The 15610-nt window shown below is 45.7% G+C and overlaps 1 protein-coding gene across 1 annotated transcript in view; it reads left to right on the top strand.

The window, feature by feature from the left end:
• The first annotated feature begins 675 nt into the window (after positions 1-675).
• The window catches only part of COL9A3 (collagen type IX alpha 3 chain), a 39390-nt gene continuing 24455 nt past the window's right edge, over positions 676-15610 (top strand). The window contains 11 exon segments of the mRNA XM_075721078.1: positions 676-775; positions 807-886; positions 888-1007; positions 2283-2351; positions 6949-6984; positions 7588-7659; positions 8435-8488; positions 13106-13141; positions 13759-13782; positions 14301-14354; positions 15027-15080. Of these exon segments, the coding sequence (XP_075577193.1) occupies positions 676-775; positions 807-886; positions 888-1007; positions 2283-2351; positions 6949-6984; positions 7588-7659; positions 8435-8488; positions 13106-13141; positions 13759-13782; positions 14301-14354; positions 15027-15080 (699 nt within the window).

Genomic DNA, 15610 nt, shown 5'->3' with positions numbered 1-15610 from the left:
GAATCTTGCCACTGTTCCTCTCCACTTCCAAGCCCTGCTTTGGATGAAATTGTCTTTAATCGATAAAGGGAAGCATGAAGCTATTTGCAGGAGATGCATCTTCGTGAATATATTGCCATTTGGGATCGCCTAGCTGGGGACTGTCATCCCGTTCCTTCCTTGCAAGTATTTCAAAGGCAATTCTTCCTTATTTTTTTTTGTGGCTCTGAGACTGTTTCTCCTGTTTTCTTCACCCTTCTGTCTGTCTGCGATCATCCGTTCTCTGGGAAGGATTCATCGCTTTCTCAAGAAATCAGTTGGCATTCTTTAGATCTCCCTGAAAAGAAAAAAAAAATCCCCAACAGATGTGAATACACCTCCAGAGCTAATAAACCATCTCACAAAGCAGTAAGTGCATTTCTCTGTAGTGCATCTTGCACTTCTTACGGGCACATTAATTTCTCTCATGAAGTTAGGTAGCCTCAGGCACTGAATAACTCTCGCTCTGTGTTGCTTCGTATCTGTCCAGCACTCAGGCAGTGATGGGCTTTGAGAAATGGCCCAGGTGAGGCGTAAGGAACATCTTTGCATCTCCAGCTGGAGCAGCCGAATTTTGCTCCTGCGGCAGGTCTGCATGTCGGGCCCTTCCTTAGGCTCCCTCCCTGTTTGCTCAAGGCTGGGGCTGCCCAGCGGGGCATGAATGAGAGCTTCTCTTCCTGGCTGACTGCTGCTCCCCCTCCTTCTCCCACCTCCTTCCCAAACCTCCTCTCTCCTCCCAGCTCAGCCCCTCTCGCCTGTGCTCCTGAGCTCTGCCCCTCCGGCTGGAGCCACAGGTTTATCTGGAGGCGAGGAGTCTCTCCTTTGTAAGCTGAGACCCGGGAGGAGGAGGAGGGGTCTGCTGGACCCTGGAGGAGAAAAGGTTTAGCTGCCCAGGAGGAACGGAGAGGCAGAGCCTGGGCACCATGGCTGCATTCTCTGCTCTTGGGCTTCTCTTCCTATGCCAGCTGTTAGCCACAGCATCAGCTCAGGTAAGAAGCCTCATTTATGTCTTGTGCTCAAGAAGAGAAAAGTCCGTAAGGTGAAAAAGAGAGTGATCTGTGTATGTTATACCTGCAGGATGCAACGTGGCAATAGGCAGATTATTAGAGTCTAAAGTTTATTAACGATGTGCGTGTTGCTTGTGGTGTTACACGGAGTGCCTGGCAAGCACATCTGGCTTTGTACGTGCGCAGGTAGGCTTTTAGATCGCATCCTGCCATAGAAACTGCAGCTTTATGCTTTGTGTAGAAGTATTGCCTTCCCCTGCGGGACTGCAGTTACGGGAGAGCAAGCCTTGGGAAAGGTGAGACCTGTTGATGTAAGAGAAGGAGTTTTCTTTTACAGTGAAGTAATAGGTTGCCAGAGAGACTGATCTCCTGATCTGGGTCTTCATCTGAATCAGAATTTCTTACTCTTTCCCTCAATCGAGTTTCAAATTTTACACTTGCAAACCAGCATATTTAACCCTTGCTCACTTCAGATGTGAAGCTATATTAAGCTTCCCTTTATGGTGTTAATATTACTGCCTGGGGAAGTTACTCCTCAGTGAGGTTTTTCATTGTGTTAGTGAGGAATTTTGGCGGTCTGGCTTGGGAATTCAGAGCTGCCCTCGTCTGCTGCGAGCAGAGCTGCGTCTACAATGAAACCTTTGTTCGCTGAAGCTACAGCACGTTGCTCTCTGGAGCCCTCTCCATACAGAAGTCATTTATTGGACCTTTCTTTCCTTCCCCCCACCTCAGACCTCCTCCAAAATCCCAGATTTTCAAATGGCGTCCTGCTCAGAGAGGAGACTTTCCCTTTCTCCTTCTGTCTGCAACGGTGTCTGCCTGGCTCTTCCATCACCCCATCACACTGGGACTATAAATTAATTTTTAATGCCAAGCACTTGGCACCTATTTTCCATGGGCTTTGCATTTCCTCCCCTGCCCAAAATGAAACGTGCCCGTAGGCAGTGAGAACCGTTTCCTATACAACCAAAACCATTTGCTGCCCAGCAACCAGCTCTGATTCCCAGCATAAGCCAGCAGTTAAACGAGCTGGGAGCCCTGAGGATGTGCTCAGTCTAGAACGTTTTCCAAAGAGCCTTGCACCGGTCCTGAGCTCCTCTGAGTCCAGCCAGGATGGTGGGGGCCCCAAGGGATGGAGGGTTAGTGCAGATTTAGGGTTATCCTGTAGGACTTGGCCATTGCTTTCTGATTTAGCCCATCTGTTTCTTCTGATGCAAAAATAAACTCTTCTCTCTCTGTTTCCCCCAATCCTTTCAGAGAGTAGGACCACAAGGCCCTCCTGGACCACGAGGACCCCCTGGACCATCTGGCAAGGACGGGATAGACGTGAGTGCCGCGCGGCAGAGGGCAGGCTCGGCCGAGGGAGGGCGAGGGGTGGAGCAGAGGCAGAGCCAACTGAGCAGAGAAGCAGCTCTTGTTCTCCAGAGCCTCAGCCTTGGGGCCACCCTTCGGAGGTGGATGGACCTGGAGAACCAGCCTGCTCGAGGGAGGCTTCCTCCTGCAAGAGCCAGGGCAGCGAGTGGAGGTGCTGAGTGGCCTCAGGTTCTTTGCAAGATCAATCCCCTGGCTCAAGAGAGGGTTCAGGACAGAGCTAGGAATTCGTGACCCTGCTTGCAAAGCAGAACATTCCTCTTCTGGTGTCTAGGGAGGAGGGGGAACGTAATACAGTTGAGTGCATGGGTATGACGTCGGAGTCATTGCATGTTCTGTAGTTCAGAGAGAAGTTTATGTGACCCTACAGAGCATCCACATTTCTAGAGAGGCCCCAAGAAACTCAAATATGCTGCGCTGGACACTGCTCTTACTTAACGTTGGTTTTATTTCAGCGTTGTTAGTATGGCTATCCCTAACTTACATTGGCACGTGAGAGGTCAGAGTCTGGCTCGTGTGTTTCCAGACGTGAGTTGCTTTTAGTGGCACAAAAGGCAAATGAAGCGGGCACCCTTTATTTCAGCAGGCAGTAGAGGTAGAAGACTACGTGCCACAGGACTTACTGGAGGAGAAAAACTTGTCCTGTTACTTTTAATCCATGGTTCCATAGAAAAGAAAAATTTTGCATCTGTGCATCTGTTGGATAAGGACTGAATTGTGTCCTGTAGTTGGCAGTGGATAAAAAGAGCATCAGATGGACCTTCAACAAGACCACATCAAATGCAAAAGGCCGGATTCCTGCTTCGATACGCAGTTTGAGTAGTGCTTGTCTCTCTAAGTTCCTTATGGAATAAGCCAGGGTTTTTTAAAGCTCGTCTGAAGTAAGTTTATTGGAATTGGGCCTTTAAGCAATCTTGAAAAATTCTATTCATTCCATGCAGGTTACTTTCTTTTGGATAAGAAGGTAAAAAAAGATATACAAGTTCCCTGGTATGTGGTGAACAAGGAGCTTTTTTGTCTGCAGTGGTGAGCGTTCACAGTGGCTCTGTGAGCAAGGCTGGTCTGAAGAGAGAACCGCATTGATTTGCAGCTAGTCCCTCTAAAGCGTCCTTTCGGCTAACGGAGACTTTCACTGAAAACCTCACTCTGGTTTTGTAACGTGAAAAGTTCGGAGCTGGTACCTCGCTGGTTTCTCTCCGATGTTTTTCACGATGTGCTAAAAGGCCTAAGGGGACGCCCTGGCAGAGGGTGGAGGACACGCGCTCCCGTTAGCAGCAGTGAGCTGTGCGGTCACTGCAGCAGGACGTCGCGTGGAGTGGGCTTCAGGAGAGGGTGGCTGCATTTCTGTACACACTGAAAAAGAAGAATCTGGGAGGGATGAAGCCCTTCAGACTTCCAGGTCGCAACCAACGTCTGCATATAGGCAATCGGAAAGAAACAAATCCCTGTAATTGTGTTGTTCAGTTCCTGCTTTCTGCAGGATATTTTACACCTTAGTCCTGGAACAGCACCAGCATCGCTTCTGATCACTCTTGGAAACAGGAGCCTGGGGAGATGCTGGTCACGTGAACCTGCGCCCTTTCATCCACTGCTGAAAGCTTCGGAAGGCTCCCTGTGGAACAGGACCAAATAGCAACATCTAATTAATATGGAGAACTTAGTCCTAGTAAATTGAACGGCTGAGTAAAGTATTTAAGGTGCTAAGTCTTGCAGTCCCAGCTTGAGTCTGGAGTTTTGGCTATGCAGGCATAGTCTATCATTTGAAGAGACTTGATCTACATCCCTCCTATGGATATATGATATATGGATATATATATATATGGATATAGGTTGTCAGGTGTTCATGTGAGATGGCCCCGCTGCTCAGGGACAGGCACCGGGATGGTTTCTGCTATTCAGCAGGACACTTATTCCTTTAAGGAATTACATAGGAGAAGAGATGCAGAGCTGTGGCTAGTGTTGAGCAGTCGTGAAGCCTCCCAGTTTAAGGGCTACTGTTTTTCTGGCAGTACCCTCCAAAAAATTATGGCATACAACATCCAGCACTGCTCTGTGATTTCATAGTGCTGCATGGAGAGGATCATGTGGAGCCTGAGTGGTCACATCAATTCTACCACTGCAAAGAATGAAACTGTAATTTTATTTCTTTTCTTTAGTGATGAGACTTTTTTTTAAAGCACAGTCAGAACTTTTCTGGACCGTATCTATGCAAGTTTCCTGAATTCTGTAAGCCACTCCAGCTGGGTCGTCTTCACAGATGGCTTTGGCTGAATGCTGTGTGGGAAGAGTTGCTGAACGGTCTTTGAGCTGGATGTGTGCTGCCGAGGTGTTCAGCAGTCCCTTACCATCGGCCGTGAGCGGTGCATAACATACAGCTGAATTATTCAGGATATCTCCGAACAAACCTTGGATGACCCCCATAAGCACGGTTTCTAGAAGCTGCTGCTTTCATTCCTGCTTTTCAGTGGGAGCTGCAATATTAAGTCCCTCTGAAATATTTTATAATTATAGCCTTTAACATGCTTCACGTTTTGTACTCAATATCAAACAAAATCTCTCCCTCCCAAGAATAGAAACAGCATGTTATGATTGAGAGAATTAGTGACAGGTTCCTGTGAATTATTTCTGGGGATGTAATTCCCCAAATTGCTAATAAGCAATTGTCACTTTTCAAAAATCAAGCTTGCGCTTTTTTTTTTCCCCACTTTTCATCTCCTGGCTTGACTTGCTAAGAAAGAGTAAACTTCCTTCCCTCTTGTGTAGCACCAGGAGAGCATTTCCTTTTGCTGACAGCCTTTGCCTCTAATTCCCAGTGATCTGGCATTAGGGGTATAAACACTGATTAGGCTTTTGATTCAGCTGACTGAAGTTCTGGTGCTCCTGCAGAGTCCCGCAGGGGTCCACGATGGCAGGATCAAGGTTTAAGATGGTTCCAAGCGGCCTTTGCTGGTGCTGTGACCTTGCTGTAGGGATTGCCATCACGCAGGCAAGAAAAAATGCAAGGGGCTGGCAATCTCGAGTGATGGAGGAGGGAGTAAACCACCTCTGCTGCCATTTCTAGCTGCCTTTTCAAACCATTCATTGCAAAAGAACTGCTCCTTTCATTTCCTTGGCAGGGGACCTTCCCCACCTATGATAATGATAACTATTTATGGGAAATCTGTGGGCAAAGAACAGCAAAGGAGTTGCTTCAGCAAGACAGCGCATAAAGCTCCGTCTGTTCAATGACCCTCTGGTCTGTGCGTTGATCGGTCACCAGCGCGGTACATAAATCCTCGCCTGAGCAAATCAAGGCAGCCAGTCTTGAGAGATTCGCCCGCAGACTTCACAGCTGCCGACACAGTAAATATAGAAACATGCTATAAATTCCACAACTTTGCTTACCGCCTTCTAACTCCTAATTATCAGGCCCACGGCAGGGATGGTGTTATTTCTAGCCTTGCTCTGTTAATAAAACACCCTTTCTCCATATAGATTTTTCTTCTTCCAGGGTATCAACATGCCCTCCGCTCGCCCACAATACCTGAGCCCCTCGCAATATTTAGTGCACTTAGCCTAAAGCCAGGAGGGGAGGTGTCGTGGTTTAGCACTATGCCTGCTACTAGGAACAAAATTAACTCTATCCCAGCCGAAACGAGGACAGGAGGGTACCATCCAGACATCTGGAACTAGGACACAAAGTGATTTTCTGCGGGATGAGATGGGAAACCGAGGTCCAGCCAAGCTCCTGCTATTCACAAATGATCGCCTCTTTCAGGGGCTAACAACAAAACACAAATATCTTGTCTGGGGTCCATGCAAGCTCTTGAATGACGTTACAGCTGGCTGAGCTAGGAGTGATTCAAAGACTTTTTAAATATTGTCTCCTAAACACCTTTAATGCTGTTCTTAAAAGTTGCTTTCCATTAGGATAGGAAAAAATGAGCACTTTAGAAATATTTTATGAAAATTTGGTTTAATCCACATTGTGCAGTTGAATTAGGTGGAAATCAGTTGGGGGGTTTGTTCATTTGCTTTTCCTGTCAAAGTTTAGTCACATGAAGAAAATCATTGTAGGCAGTTTGTTCATTCTTCAGTTTGTGATAGTCCCCAGCTCCTGGTAGTACCACAGTTTCGTACTGTGTCCTGGATACCTGGAGCTTATCATTGTATCCCTCTGTGTCATCAGGAAGATGTTTGAAAGCCTTGATAGCCATCCAGCTTCCTCTCTGCCCCACTTGCAGCCAAGCCCAAGTGCAAATAATTTCCAAGCATATCTGGAAGAAGCTGGAGGTGCTGGGCACTGTTCAGAAGCACCGGTTCTCTGAGGGAGGCTGAGGATGTGGGTTTCACCAGATCTGCTATTGTAGATGTGGAAGAGGCTATCCAAGTTCATCCTGCTCTAGGGGGTAGCAGGATCTAGAGCATCAGCTTCATAAGACTGAGCGTGGTAAATCTCGGAGTGGGCGTGAAGGGAGACTTGAGCACTGTGACATTTTAGAACACCAGTGTTGCAAAAAGTCAACAGAAAGAGGTTCAGCACTAACACTGATGTCTTGTCTTTTTCATTTAGGGAGAGCCGGGCCCTCCTGGTTTGCCAGGCCCACCAGTAAGTATTTTCTGGTTGACATTGACTTGCTCATCCTTTTGAGAGGGACACAGTGCAAGAGCTAAGGCTTACTGGCTCACTTTCCTCTTGATCTGCAGCAGAATTTCCATAAGGAGTACACAAGAGTGGAGATGCTCAGCACTAGTCCTGGGGTCATTCTCCTGCTTCATTGCTAGTGGAGGATATGCATGAAATGAAGCTTGCCCATCACCAGTATAACAAAACTGGCACCAAGCCACATATGAGTGGTTATTTTTGGCATTGGTCTGAGTCTGCTTCAGCTCCTCTGTCTGCCAGGGGGTGCTCAAAATTGTACCAGGTGGCACAGCTCTTTGCTTTGGGACACGTACCCCATCCCTTTCTACCCCGCTACTAGGAAAAGCTTATGAGTAACTGTATGTGGAACTGAGCCAAAGCACTAAAATGAATTTAGGATTTGGATACGGATTCATGGCAAGTTTCGTCTCTCTGCAGGAATTCTTCCATGTTGTGTGATGTAAGATTAATACATCAACAAGTTAACTTCTATCTTGTAGCCCGTATCAACACACGCCACGTTTCTCTTGTTATTATGTTGAAAATAATTGTCTGTATCTGATTTAGGGGCCAAAAGGTGCACCAGGGAAGCCTGGAGCAGCTGGTGAAGCCGGACTGCCTGGCCTTCCTGGAGTGGATGTGAGTATTTTGTCATCTTCTCTTAGATCTTTTAAATATTTCATATAGGCATGGGTGTTTTCCCCAAATGTCTCATCAGCTTTCTCTGCGTCTACTGGAGAAGCAAAGCGGGTCCCGGATCTACATATATGTCTTGCATATCAGGAGAAATTCTAAGAGTTGAAAGCATCTCTTGGTTGAATTAAGGAGTATGAGAACAATTTTGAGATGCATAACTGATAGGATGCCACTCTTACAATGAAACATTGCAGTTCTTCAGAGGTGCGCTGGACAAGTCTGCAGAAATACAGGCATCAGTTGACATTTCTGGAGCAAACCCGTTGAGCCCCAATTCAGAAATCCAGTCGCACTTATTAGCTGAGGCTTGCTGGTCACTGGCCTGGGGTTTGCCCTACAGCTCTGGACAGGTGACTGCACACAGTCATGTTTTCCTGCCATGGTGCCTGAGTGTGGGTAAGGTTTATGGCCAGCACATTTTCTTCTGCATCAGGCGAGAGGAAGCATTCAGTCAGCTTCCACAGCTGAGCTGCAACTCAATAAGCACCAGTAACAAGACTGCTTGGTGGTGTTCATCCACACTTACAATGCACAGGGAAAAGTACTGATAATTTGCTTCTGGTCCTTTCCTTTATGATTAATTGCAAAGAGAAATAAAATGGTTAGGCTTTCCTGAGAGCTTGGCATTCACATGATTTGTGTTGGTGACAAGGACTTCCTATAGCTCTTATTACTGTATTTCTCCGTTTTCACACTTACCTTTTTTTTTTTTTTACAGGGTTTAACAGGAACCGATGGCCCACCTGGCCCAAATGGGCCTCCAGGAGACCGTGTGAGTACCACATTACATCCTAAGTCTCTTTTAAATGAACATTGTCACTGATTGTATTGATGATTTCTCATTCCTTTGTAAATTGGTGATATTTGAGTGGTGATTGCAATGGCTTATTTATCCGTAAACCCTTGGAGAATACTTGGACCCCTGAAATGAAGCCCCAGATGGCTTTTCATTAGGCAGGGCATGAGATCTATCTTTTCACATGGCTTTGAACGGGCTTGGATAGCCTCAGTGGTGGGAGTACCAGTGCAGGAACAGCTCTGGTGATATTTTGAGCATCTAAAAAGTTCCTTGAAGCAGTCGACAGACTTAGTTATGAAGTTTATCAAAGTGAAGCTATTTTGGCCTTTATTTGCAGTCTGAGTACGCAGCTGTTATGTTTATAATTTCTGCTACTGTGTATTAACTGTTTAAACTTTTGCCTTTTGTTAATTCTGGGGCTGTCCACATGGTTGATGTTATTAGTTGCTTTGGCATAGACCTCCCCAGCCAGCAGAGCAAGAAATAAAGAGTTTTTTCTTGTTTCTTGCATATTACATATCTGCTAAGGGGCACCACAGGGATAGAAAAGTGATTGCCTGAGATGTTACAGATGTCCTTCAGATCATCTACAGTGGGGCCGGAAAGGCACTTAGGCCTCCTTACGACATTAAGAACTAAACATGAATGAGCCACTCGGCACGGATTTTCATCCAGCATGGCTATTTTCCTGTCTCCCAGCGTGGGAAAATAAGACTTGTATCCACAGCTGGTTTATTGGTCCCTTGAACTCGGGGCTACAGTGATGGGCTGAACACACGTCACAGCATGCAGAGGTTAGAAAAGGTTCAGTAGATCTCAACAATCCATTTGTTGCCCCAAGGAGTTACCCAAAGCTCAAAACTCTGTGAGTTGTCTCATTTAGTTAAAGGGATGAGTGATAGAGCCATGATCTTTGATACGCTCGTCTTCCTTTCCCATGTGCAAAGCAAAGTTTGCTTGGCCGCTGGAGAGTTGAGTGGCAGGACCCGAGCATCTTGGTCACAACTCCAAGCCTCCGTCCATCGGCACTGCACTAAAAACTATCTCCTTTGCTTTTCCGCGTGCCCGTCTTTCTCCCCAGAGATCCAGGGCTGCAAAATCCTGACCACTTTCAGACAGCCTGTGGCAAGAGTCCAGCACCTTCCGGGAACTGATCCCTGATTTTTAAAATAGAAAAGTTCCAGACCACACACAGAAGACTCTGAGCAGTTTTGTGCCCTTGTTTCACGTTTGGTGGTAGTATTTGCCCATGCCCACTTTAGCACACAAGCTCCTAGTTTGCAGGGTAATGGAGCAGATAATTTCTGGGCACAAGAACTTCCTCTTCAGCTGTTTAGTAAAAGCACACAAACACTGTTTCAGCACAGTTACTGTAACTACGTGCTCTGATTTGATGGGCTTTTCCATGTCTTGTAACTCAAGCTGTCAGCATGAGGCAAACTTGGGACCTGTTGTCATTTATGGCAGCTTTTCAAGGTCAGTAGTCCATCTGGAAAATTGTTTTAATTGGTCTAATAGAAGCCCGGAAAAAGAAAAAAACCTGTAAATCTCTAGCACTTTAAAGAGACAGCATTGTTATCCCGACTTTCTTTCTTCTGCCCAACTTTAAGAACGTATTTCAGTCTTCCAGGAATCACTGAAATAAGCAGGTGTCTGTTTACCGTTGTGGGATTGAATTCATGCTTCACACTGACTGCTACTGAACAAGAGTGTTTTTCTGAACTGGGGTGTCTGAGAGCGAAGGTCTGTAGCATATGGAAGTGGGCTCATGGAAGACAGTTTTTAGTAACACATTATTGTTAAACGTTTCTTTTCCTCTGTATGCCGTGCTTCAGCAGTCCAGCAGCAGTTCATGTCTGACCAGGGACAGTGTGTTGTGAAGGCAGCATGCCAAAATGGTTTTTTTATCTTAAATACTCCCATCGCTATCAGCATCCATTAGCTTTTCTCATGGTTCTGCTTGCACACTGGTTAGATCAAGCCTACTTGTTTTTTCAATTTAAAAAAATCCTTTATTTTTAACCAGGAGCAAGCTGGGTTCTGACCTCAGTGCTAGATCCTGGTGTCCTTCACTGGAAACTTTTCAAAGGCCATTTTAAAGTTTGGTGCTTTACATGATAAGCAACGAGGAAAACATAATTATTCATTTTTATTTATGAATGTCATATTAATCAAGTATTTCCTATGCTCTGTAGTTTTATATTCATAAAGTATATTACTTTAAAGTGAAAAATTATGGTGAGATTGTTTTCTAATCAAGAGACAGAACATTGTTACCAGGAGAATGAGTTGAGTCAGGCAACGTTATTAAAATCGAGGTGTAAATTAGAGTCTCTCCTTTGAACTTAATGGAGTCACATCAGCTTGCTCAGGGACTTGATGATCTTTTACCATACTGGGAATGTTCACTGCTGCATGCTGCACCTCACACCCTCAAAGATACCAAAATTAAGGAGCGTAAAGTGCCAACACTTGGCACTTTGGGTGCTCAGCCAACCTTTTAGCATTGTGTTAGGTTTATGGTTGGACTCGATAATCTTAAAGGTCTTCTCCAGCCTAAATGATTCTATGTTGGCCAAAGCAGAAAGGGGCTATGCAGCTGGTTTCAGTGGGGGCAGGATTAGGGTGCAAATCAGTAGGTGCCAGCAATTCGATATTTTCTTTACAGGATGAGATCCCAGCTTGTCCCTTACAACCATCAGTGGTTGTAAGGGCTTCAGCCTAAAGATAAAAGCGACTGGAAGAAAAGCAGAGCAACCTGCAGTAAGGGAAGTGAATGAGCTGACATTTGCAGCAGAGTTGATTTTTATTGGATTACAGTCCTCTCCTCACAAGACTCCTCTTAATGAGGCCTTGGGTCCTCTGTATCTTTCTCCTTAGGGTTAACAAGGGAAAATATTTCTAATTTCATTTGGTATGTGGAACATTAGGAGAGGGCCGGAGTTGTCCCTGGGATCACCATAAGCAGCAGCGTGTAGGGATATTTTCCAGGTCTGCCCATCTGCCTTGTTCTCCTGGTCCTAGGGCTAGAGACCATTTAATTCCAGCTCAGGACACCATTCTCGAGATGCTTCTCTGCAGCATTTTGAGAACTTTTGGAAAACAGGTTTGGGCCATCGGGCTGGCGAGAGGCTGAGGAAGCCTCGTGCTGTAATCGCTCTTTGTCCCCTGTGCAAGGAGACGAGGGGTTTGCTGGCACTAGTTTAACATGGTCCATAAATAACAACGTGGTTTGTTCTGTGTTCGTCTGCCACCTTCTTACTATTTTAAATTCTGCCTTTATCGGAGTGCAACATCGGCCAACAACAGTACAAATGCAAGCAAAAAGCTGTCTGCGGCGGGGCCTTGAGAACAGCACGGCTCTTCTGCAGCCCCCGAGCGTCGGCACAGCTTAGAGAAACTTGCTGCCAGGGCTGCGTCAGTGCTGTTGAGCACTATTGACTATTATTTTATGACTATTATTTATTTGTCGTTCACCCCAAACTACACTGGCGTTTCTGCGTCTCCACCGCAACTTTTTTTTTTTTCCTTCCCTCTCCTCTTTTGTTGCTTTTTAAAAGGAGTGACAAAAGCGCTCTGCTCTCATCAGCTGCCTGCCTCTGCTTTTCCTTTCCCCATCACAGCAAGAGCTCTCTTCAGAGGAGGCTCTTGGACCCAAGAGCATCCGTCAGCAATGCGCACCCAGTGTCTCTTGGAGATATCTGAACAGCTGCTGGCCAAGGCCAACCCACCACACTGGTTTTTTTGTTCATTTTTATATTTCCATTTGCTTTCTGTTTCAGAATTACTACCTATAATTAATTTTACGGTCTACCGGCCAATGTTGGTAACTTTGCAATGCAGCAAAGGGATTAAGAAGGTCGGTCTGTCTGTCTTACTATCGTTAGTTAAGCAGGAACCTAACAACTTCAAGAATGACTGAATTCTAGTCTAAGACATAAGATCACCAAACTCTAGTCAGCTTAAGAGTAAGAATGCAAACTGGGAAAAGGAGATTGGGGATTTGCCAAGGAAAGCTAGCGAAGAGGCAGAAGCTGCCAAATCTTTGTCTTTGCTTGAACGGAAAAAGTGTGAATTAATAAAATTCACTAGAACGACTCCAAATCTTGTAAACAGTTTCAGATAATTTAGTCATTGGATCTACAATATGAATGTATTATGAATGAGAATATTTCAAATGTATGAAAGTCAATTTATGAACATTTAGATACTCTTGGAGACTGATGTGAGGCCAGCTGTGACTTGCAGAAGTGTCTGTTTAGTCTTTTAGGAGCAGCTTATGTTTTAGTCTCTACTCTCTCTTGACCAGCAAATGGTGAAGAAAGTTGCTGGGGTCAGTTCTGAACATCCATCCCTACTATTTTAAAATGTTCTTTAATCAAGTAATCAGGAATGGCAGAGTCGTTATCCGTAAGTTTCTGTCCTTGTATTTGTGAATTCAGCTGAGCATCGCCAGTTGCATGCTGTTTCTGTAAGACACTGCTGGAGTTCCCAAGCAAAGATCAGTGTCAAGGAGAGGAGGCATTGGTGTCTGTCTGTGTGGAGGTTTCTGTTTTATCCCTGCTAATTTGCACTGTTTTATTCCTGTAGGGTGCATTAGGACCTGCTGGGCCACCCGGACCAGCTGTAAGTACCTCCTAGACCTACATACGTAAAGATGGTGCCAAAATATTATGCCGAAATCATCACCAAGATAAGACGGGAAGCATTGTGTCCCAAACAAAGGGATCAAAGCCTGACTGAGTGAAAATATTTTTCAAAGCGTTTAAATACATATATATGACCTGTTCTGGTAACACAGGGCCTGTTCTTAGTCTCTGAGATGTTAAAAGCAAGCCAGCTTGGGATAAAGACTAGCATACGAAATGCTATCAAAATTATTAGACATTAGATAATGTCTAATAAAAATTTAAAAAAAAAAACCCAAAAGTAGATAAACTAGAATGTTGTCTTCTTAAATGTCTGTGTCCCATTACCACATCACTGTATGTGGCTTTACTTAGAGATGTCTCGTAGGTAACAGCGATGTAAAGGGAATACAAATTATTAGAGGCAACAAAAGGATTGATTAAGACTCCAGCTCTGCTCTGATTGCAAATTACAATAATTGGGGACAGGGGAGGGCTAAGGAAACTTAAAAGAAAAAAAAAAAAAAAATTAAGCAGCATTTTCTGAGGTTTGCCTTTTTTTCTTGTATGTTCAGTTTCTAAGTGATCTTTTACTGTTTTAAATGTTATTTCCAGGGCAAAGGACTACCAGGACCTCCAGTAAGTAATGAGGCTCTTTCTCAAAGAAGAGTTTAAATTATTTTACTAGCATTATTGGATACCTTGAGTGTTAGAAACCCACCCCCAGCCTTGGGTCCCTCTCCTGTGCCGGGCAGAGGGATGTGGAGCCCTGCAGGTCGGCGGCCTTGTGGGTTTTTTTATGTTTACCTTACCCCCCAGGGAAGCTGGCCGTGGGGTAAATTCAAGGCACGGCAGCCTCCTAATCACTGGAAGCGACCAATTCTGGGACAGCTTTTGTTCGGTCGTTTCCTGGAGCATCTCAGAGCTGCTCTGTCAGAGGGGGTGCAGATGTTGGCAACATGTGATGACAAGAGCATGCTCTGTGGGAAGGTGGAGCAAGAAGAAAGATGTGCATTGGTAAACTGATTGTCTGGGTGCAGGATTGGGCTCCTCAGAGGGGTTAGACAAATGAGTACAGCCAGGCTGTTTGTTTGCCCTGGGCTTTGGCAGCTATGTGAGGTCGCCATGGGTGTAAGGATCTTCTCTCTCTTCCACAGGGGCCTCCAGGACCCAGTGGCCTCCCAGGTGGAAATGGATTTCGGGGTCCTCCTGTGAGTTTCTCCTACCATTTGATTCTCGTTTATTGAACATGCCACAACCACAGAAGAATAAGGTTCATTTCTGGTCTCTTACCCCATTCTGGAAGCATGATGCACGAGACATTACAAACTCTACAAATGCCCACGGGCAACTCTGTTCCTTGTATCAGCTTGTGTAGGGTCACCCCAGTCAACCAGTGCAACGCCAAAGACGTGCAACTGCTTGCAGCCATATCTTCCTTTACCAACTATGAGTAAGGACAGAAGAGCAGCCAATGTCACGAGACAGAGATTAGTTACCAGCTGGTGTGTCCTCTCAGCACCCTCAGAAGAAGCTACTGCACAGAGTGGGTCTGATCTGAGGGAGCCCATTCTGCAGAAGCATACCATCATTTTTGGGTGCCCAGAGCTCCACTGGAGAGGTACAGAGCTGGTGGAAACAGGGATGTAGGTGCAGGGATATGTTCTTTTGCCCTAATCCCTATACTTCTATATGCATCTGCTCTTTTCTTTGCAGTCATAGAAGCCTCTGCGGAAAGAAAGGTGCAGTTTAGTCCCATTAGAAATATCTTGCCCCACATTCACAAATACGCAATGGTATTTGGTAGCAACCCTTCCTTTCCCTTTTCATTTTCATTTAAATGATTAAGAAGAGGAATTCTTTCTATTTTTCACTCTTTTTAGGGACCTTTTGGTCTGCCAGGATTCCCAGGGCCTCCTGGACCACCCGGACCTCCCGTAAGTTGAGACTTGCAAATAAATGTGAGAAAATTCCCATGGGGAGTCCAGAATTCTCTTCTTGCTGCCAGAATGCGCACGTTTTATTTGCTGCCATTGCCTTGAGCGTTCCTTTTCCGGGCTAAGTTTCAGCAGGCCGTAAACACCGTGTTCCAAGGAGAGCAGTGACTTTTCACTGGCTGCGCTTTGGTGTGTTGATTGTCTCCTGTTTGTTGTCTGTGCTGCGTGGGTGGAGGAACCCGATGACATCCAGGCTTTACGGCATAGACAGATCGCAGGGCGGGCTTTCTGTTCTCTCAAGGTTTAGATGGTTGCTTGGGTCATGATGTGTTCTTGTAGGGTCAGCAAGGAGGGCTTGAAACCAGCAAGTCTCTGTTTTGGGTTTGCTGTGGTATCTCTGGAGGGTTGGAGGGATAGGGAGATCTTTCCCAAGGAACTTCCCTGGTCCGAAGGAGGGCCAGGCGCAGCTGCTCTTCTCAAATTGCTGCCTTTATCACCTAAGGCGCAGGGCTCTTCCCCAAGCTCATCTG

This window comes from Pelecanus crispus, chromosome 14 (assembly GCF_030463565.1).
Source record: "Pelecanus crispus isolate bPelCri1 chromosome 14, bPelCri1.pri, whole genome shotgun sequence".
NCBI lineage: Eukaryota > Metazoa > Chordata > Aves > Pelecaniformes > Pelecanidae > Pelecanus > Pelecanus crispus.
Note: the sequence above shows the minus strand (reverse complement) of the source record. Positions and strands in the feature narration are given on the sequence as shown.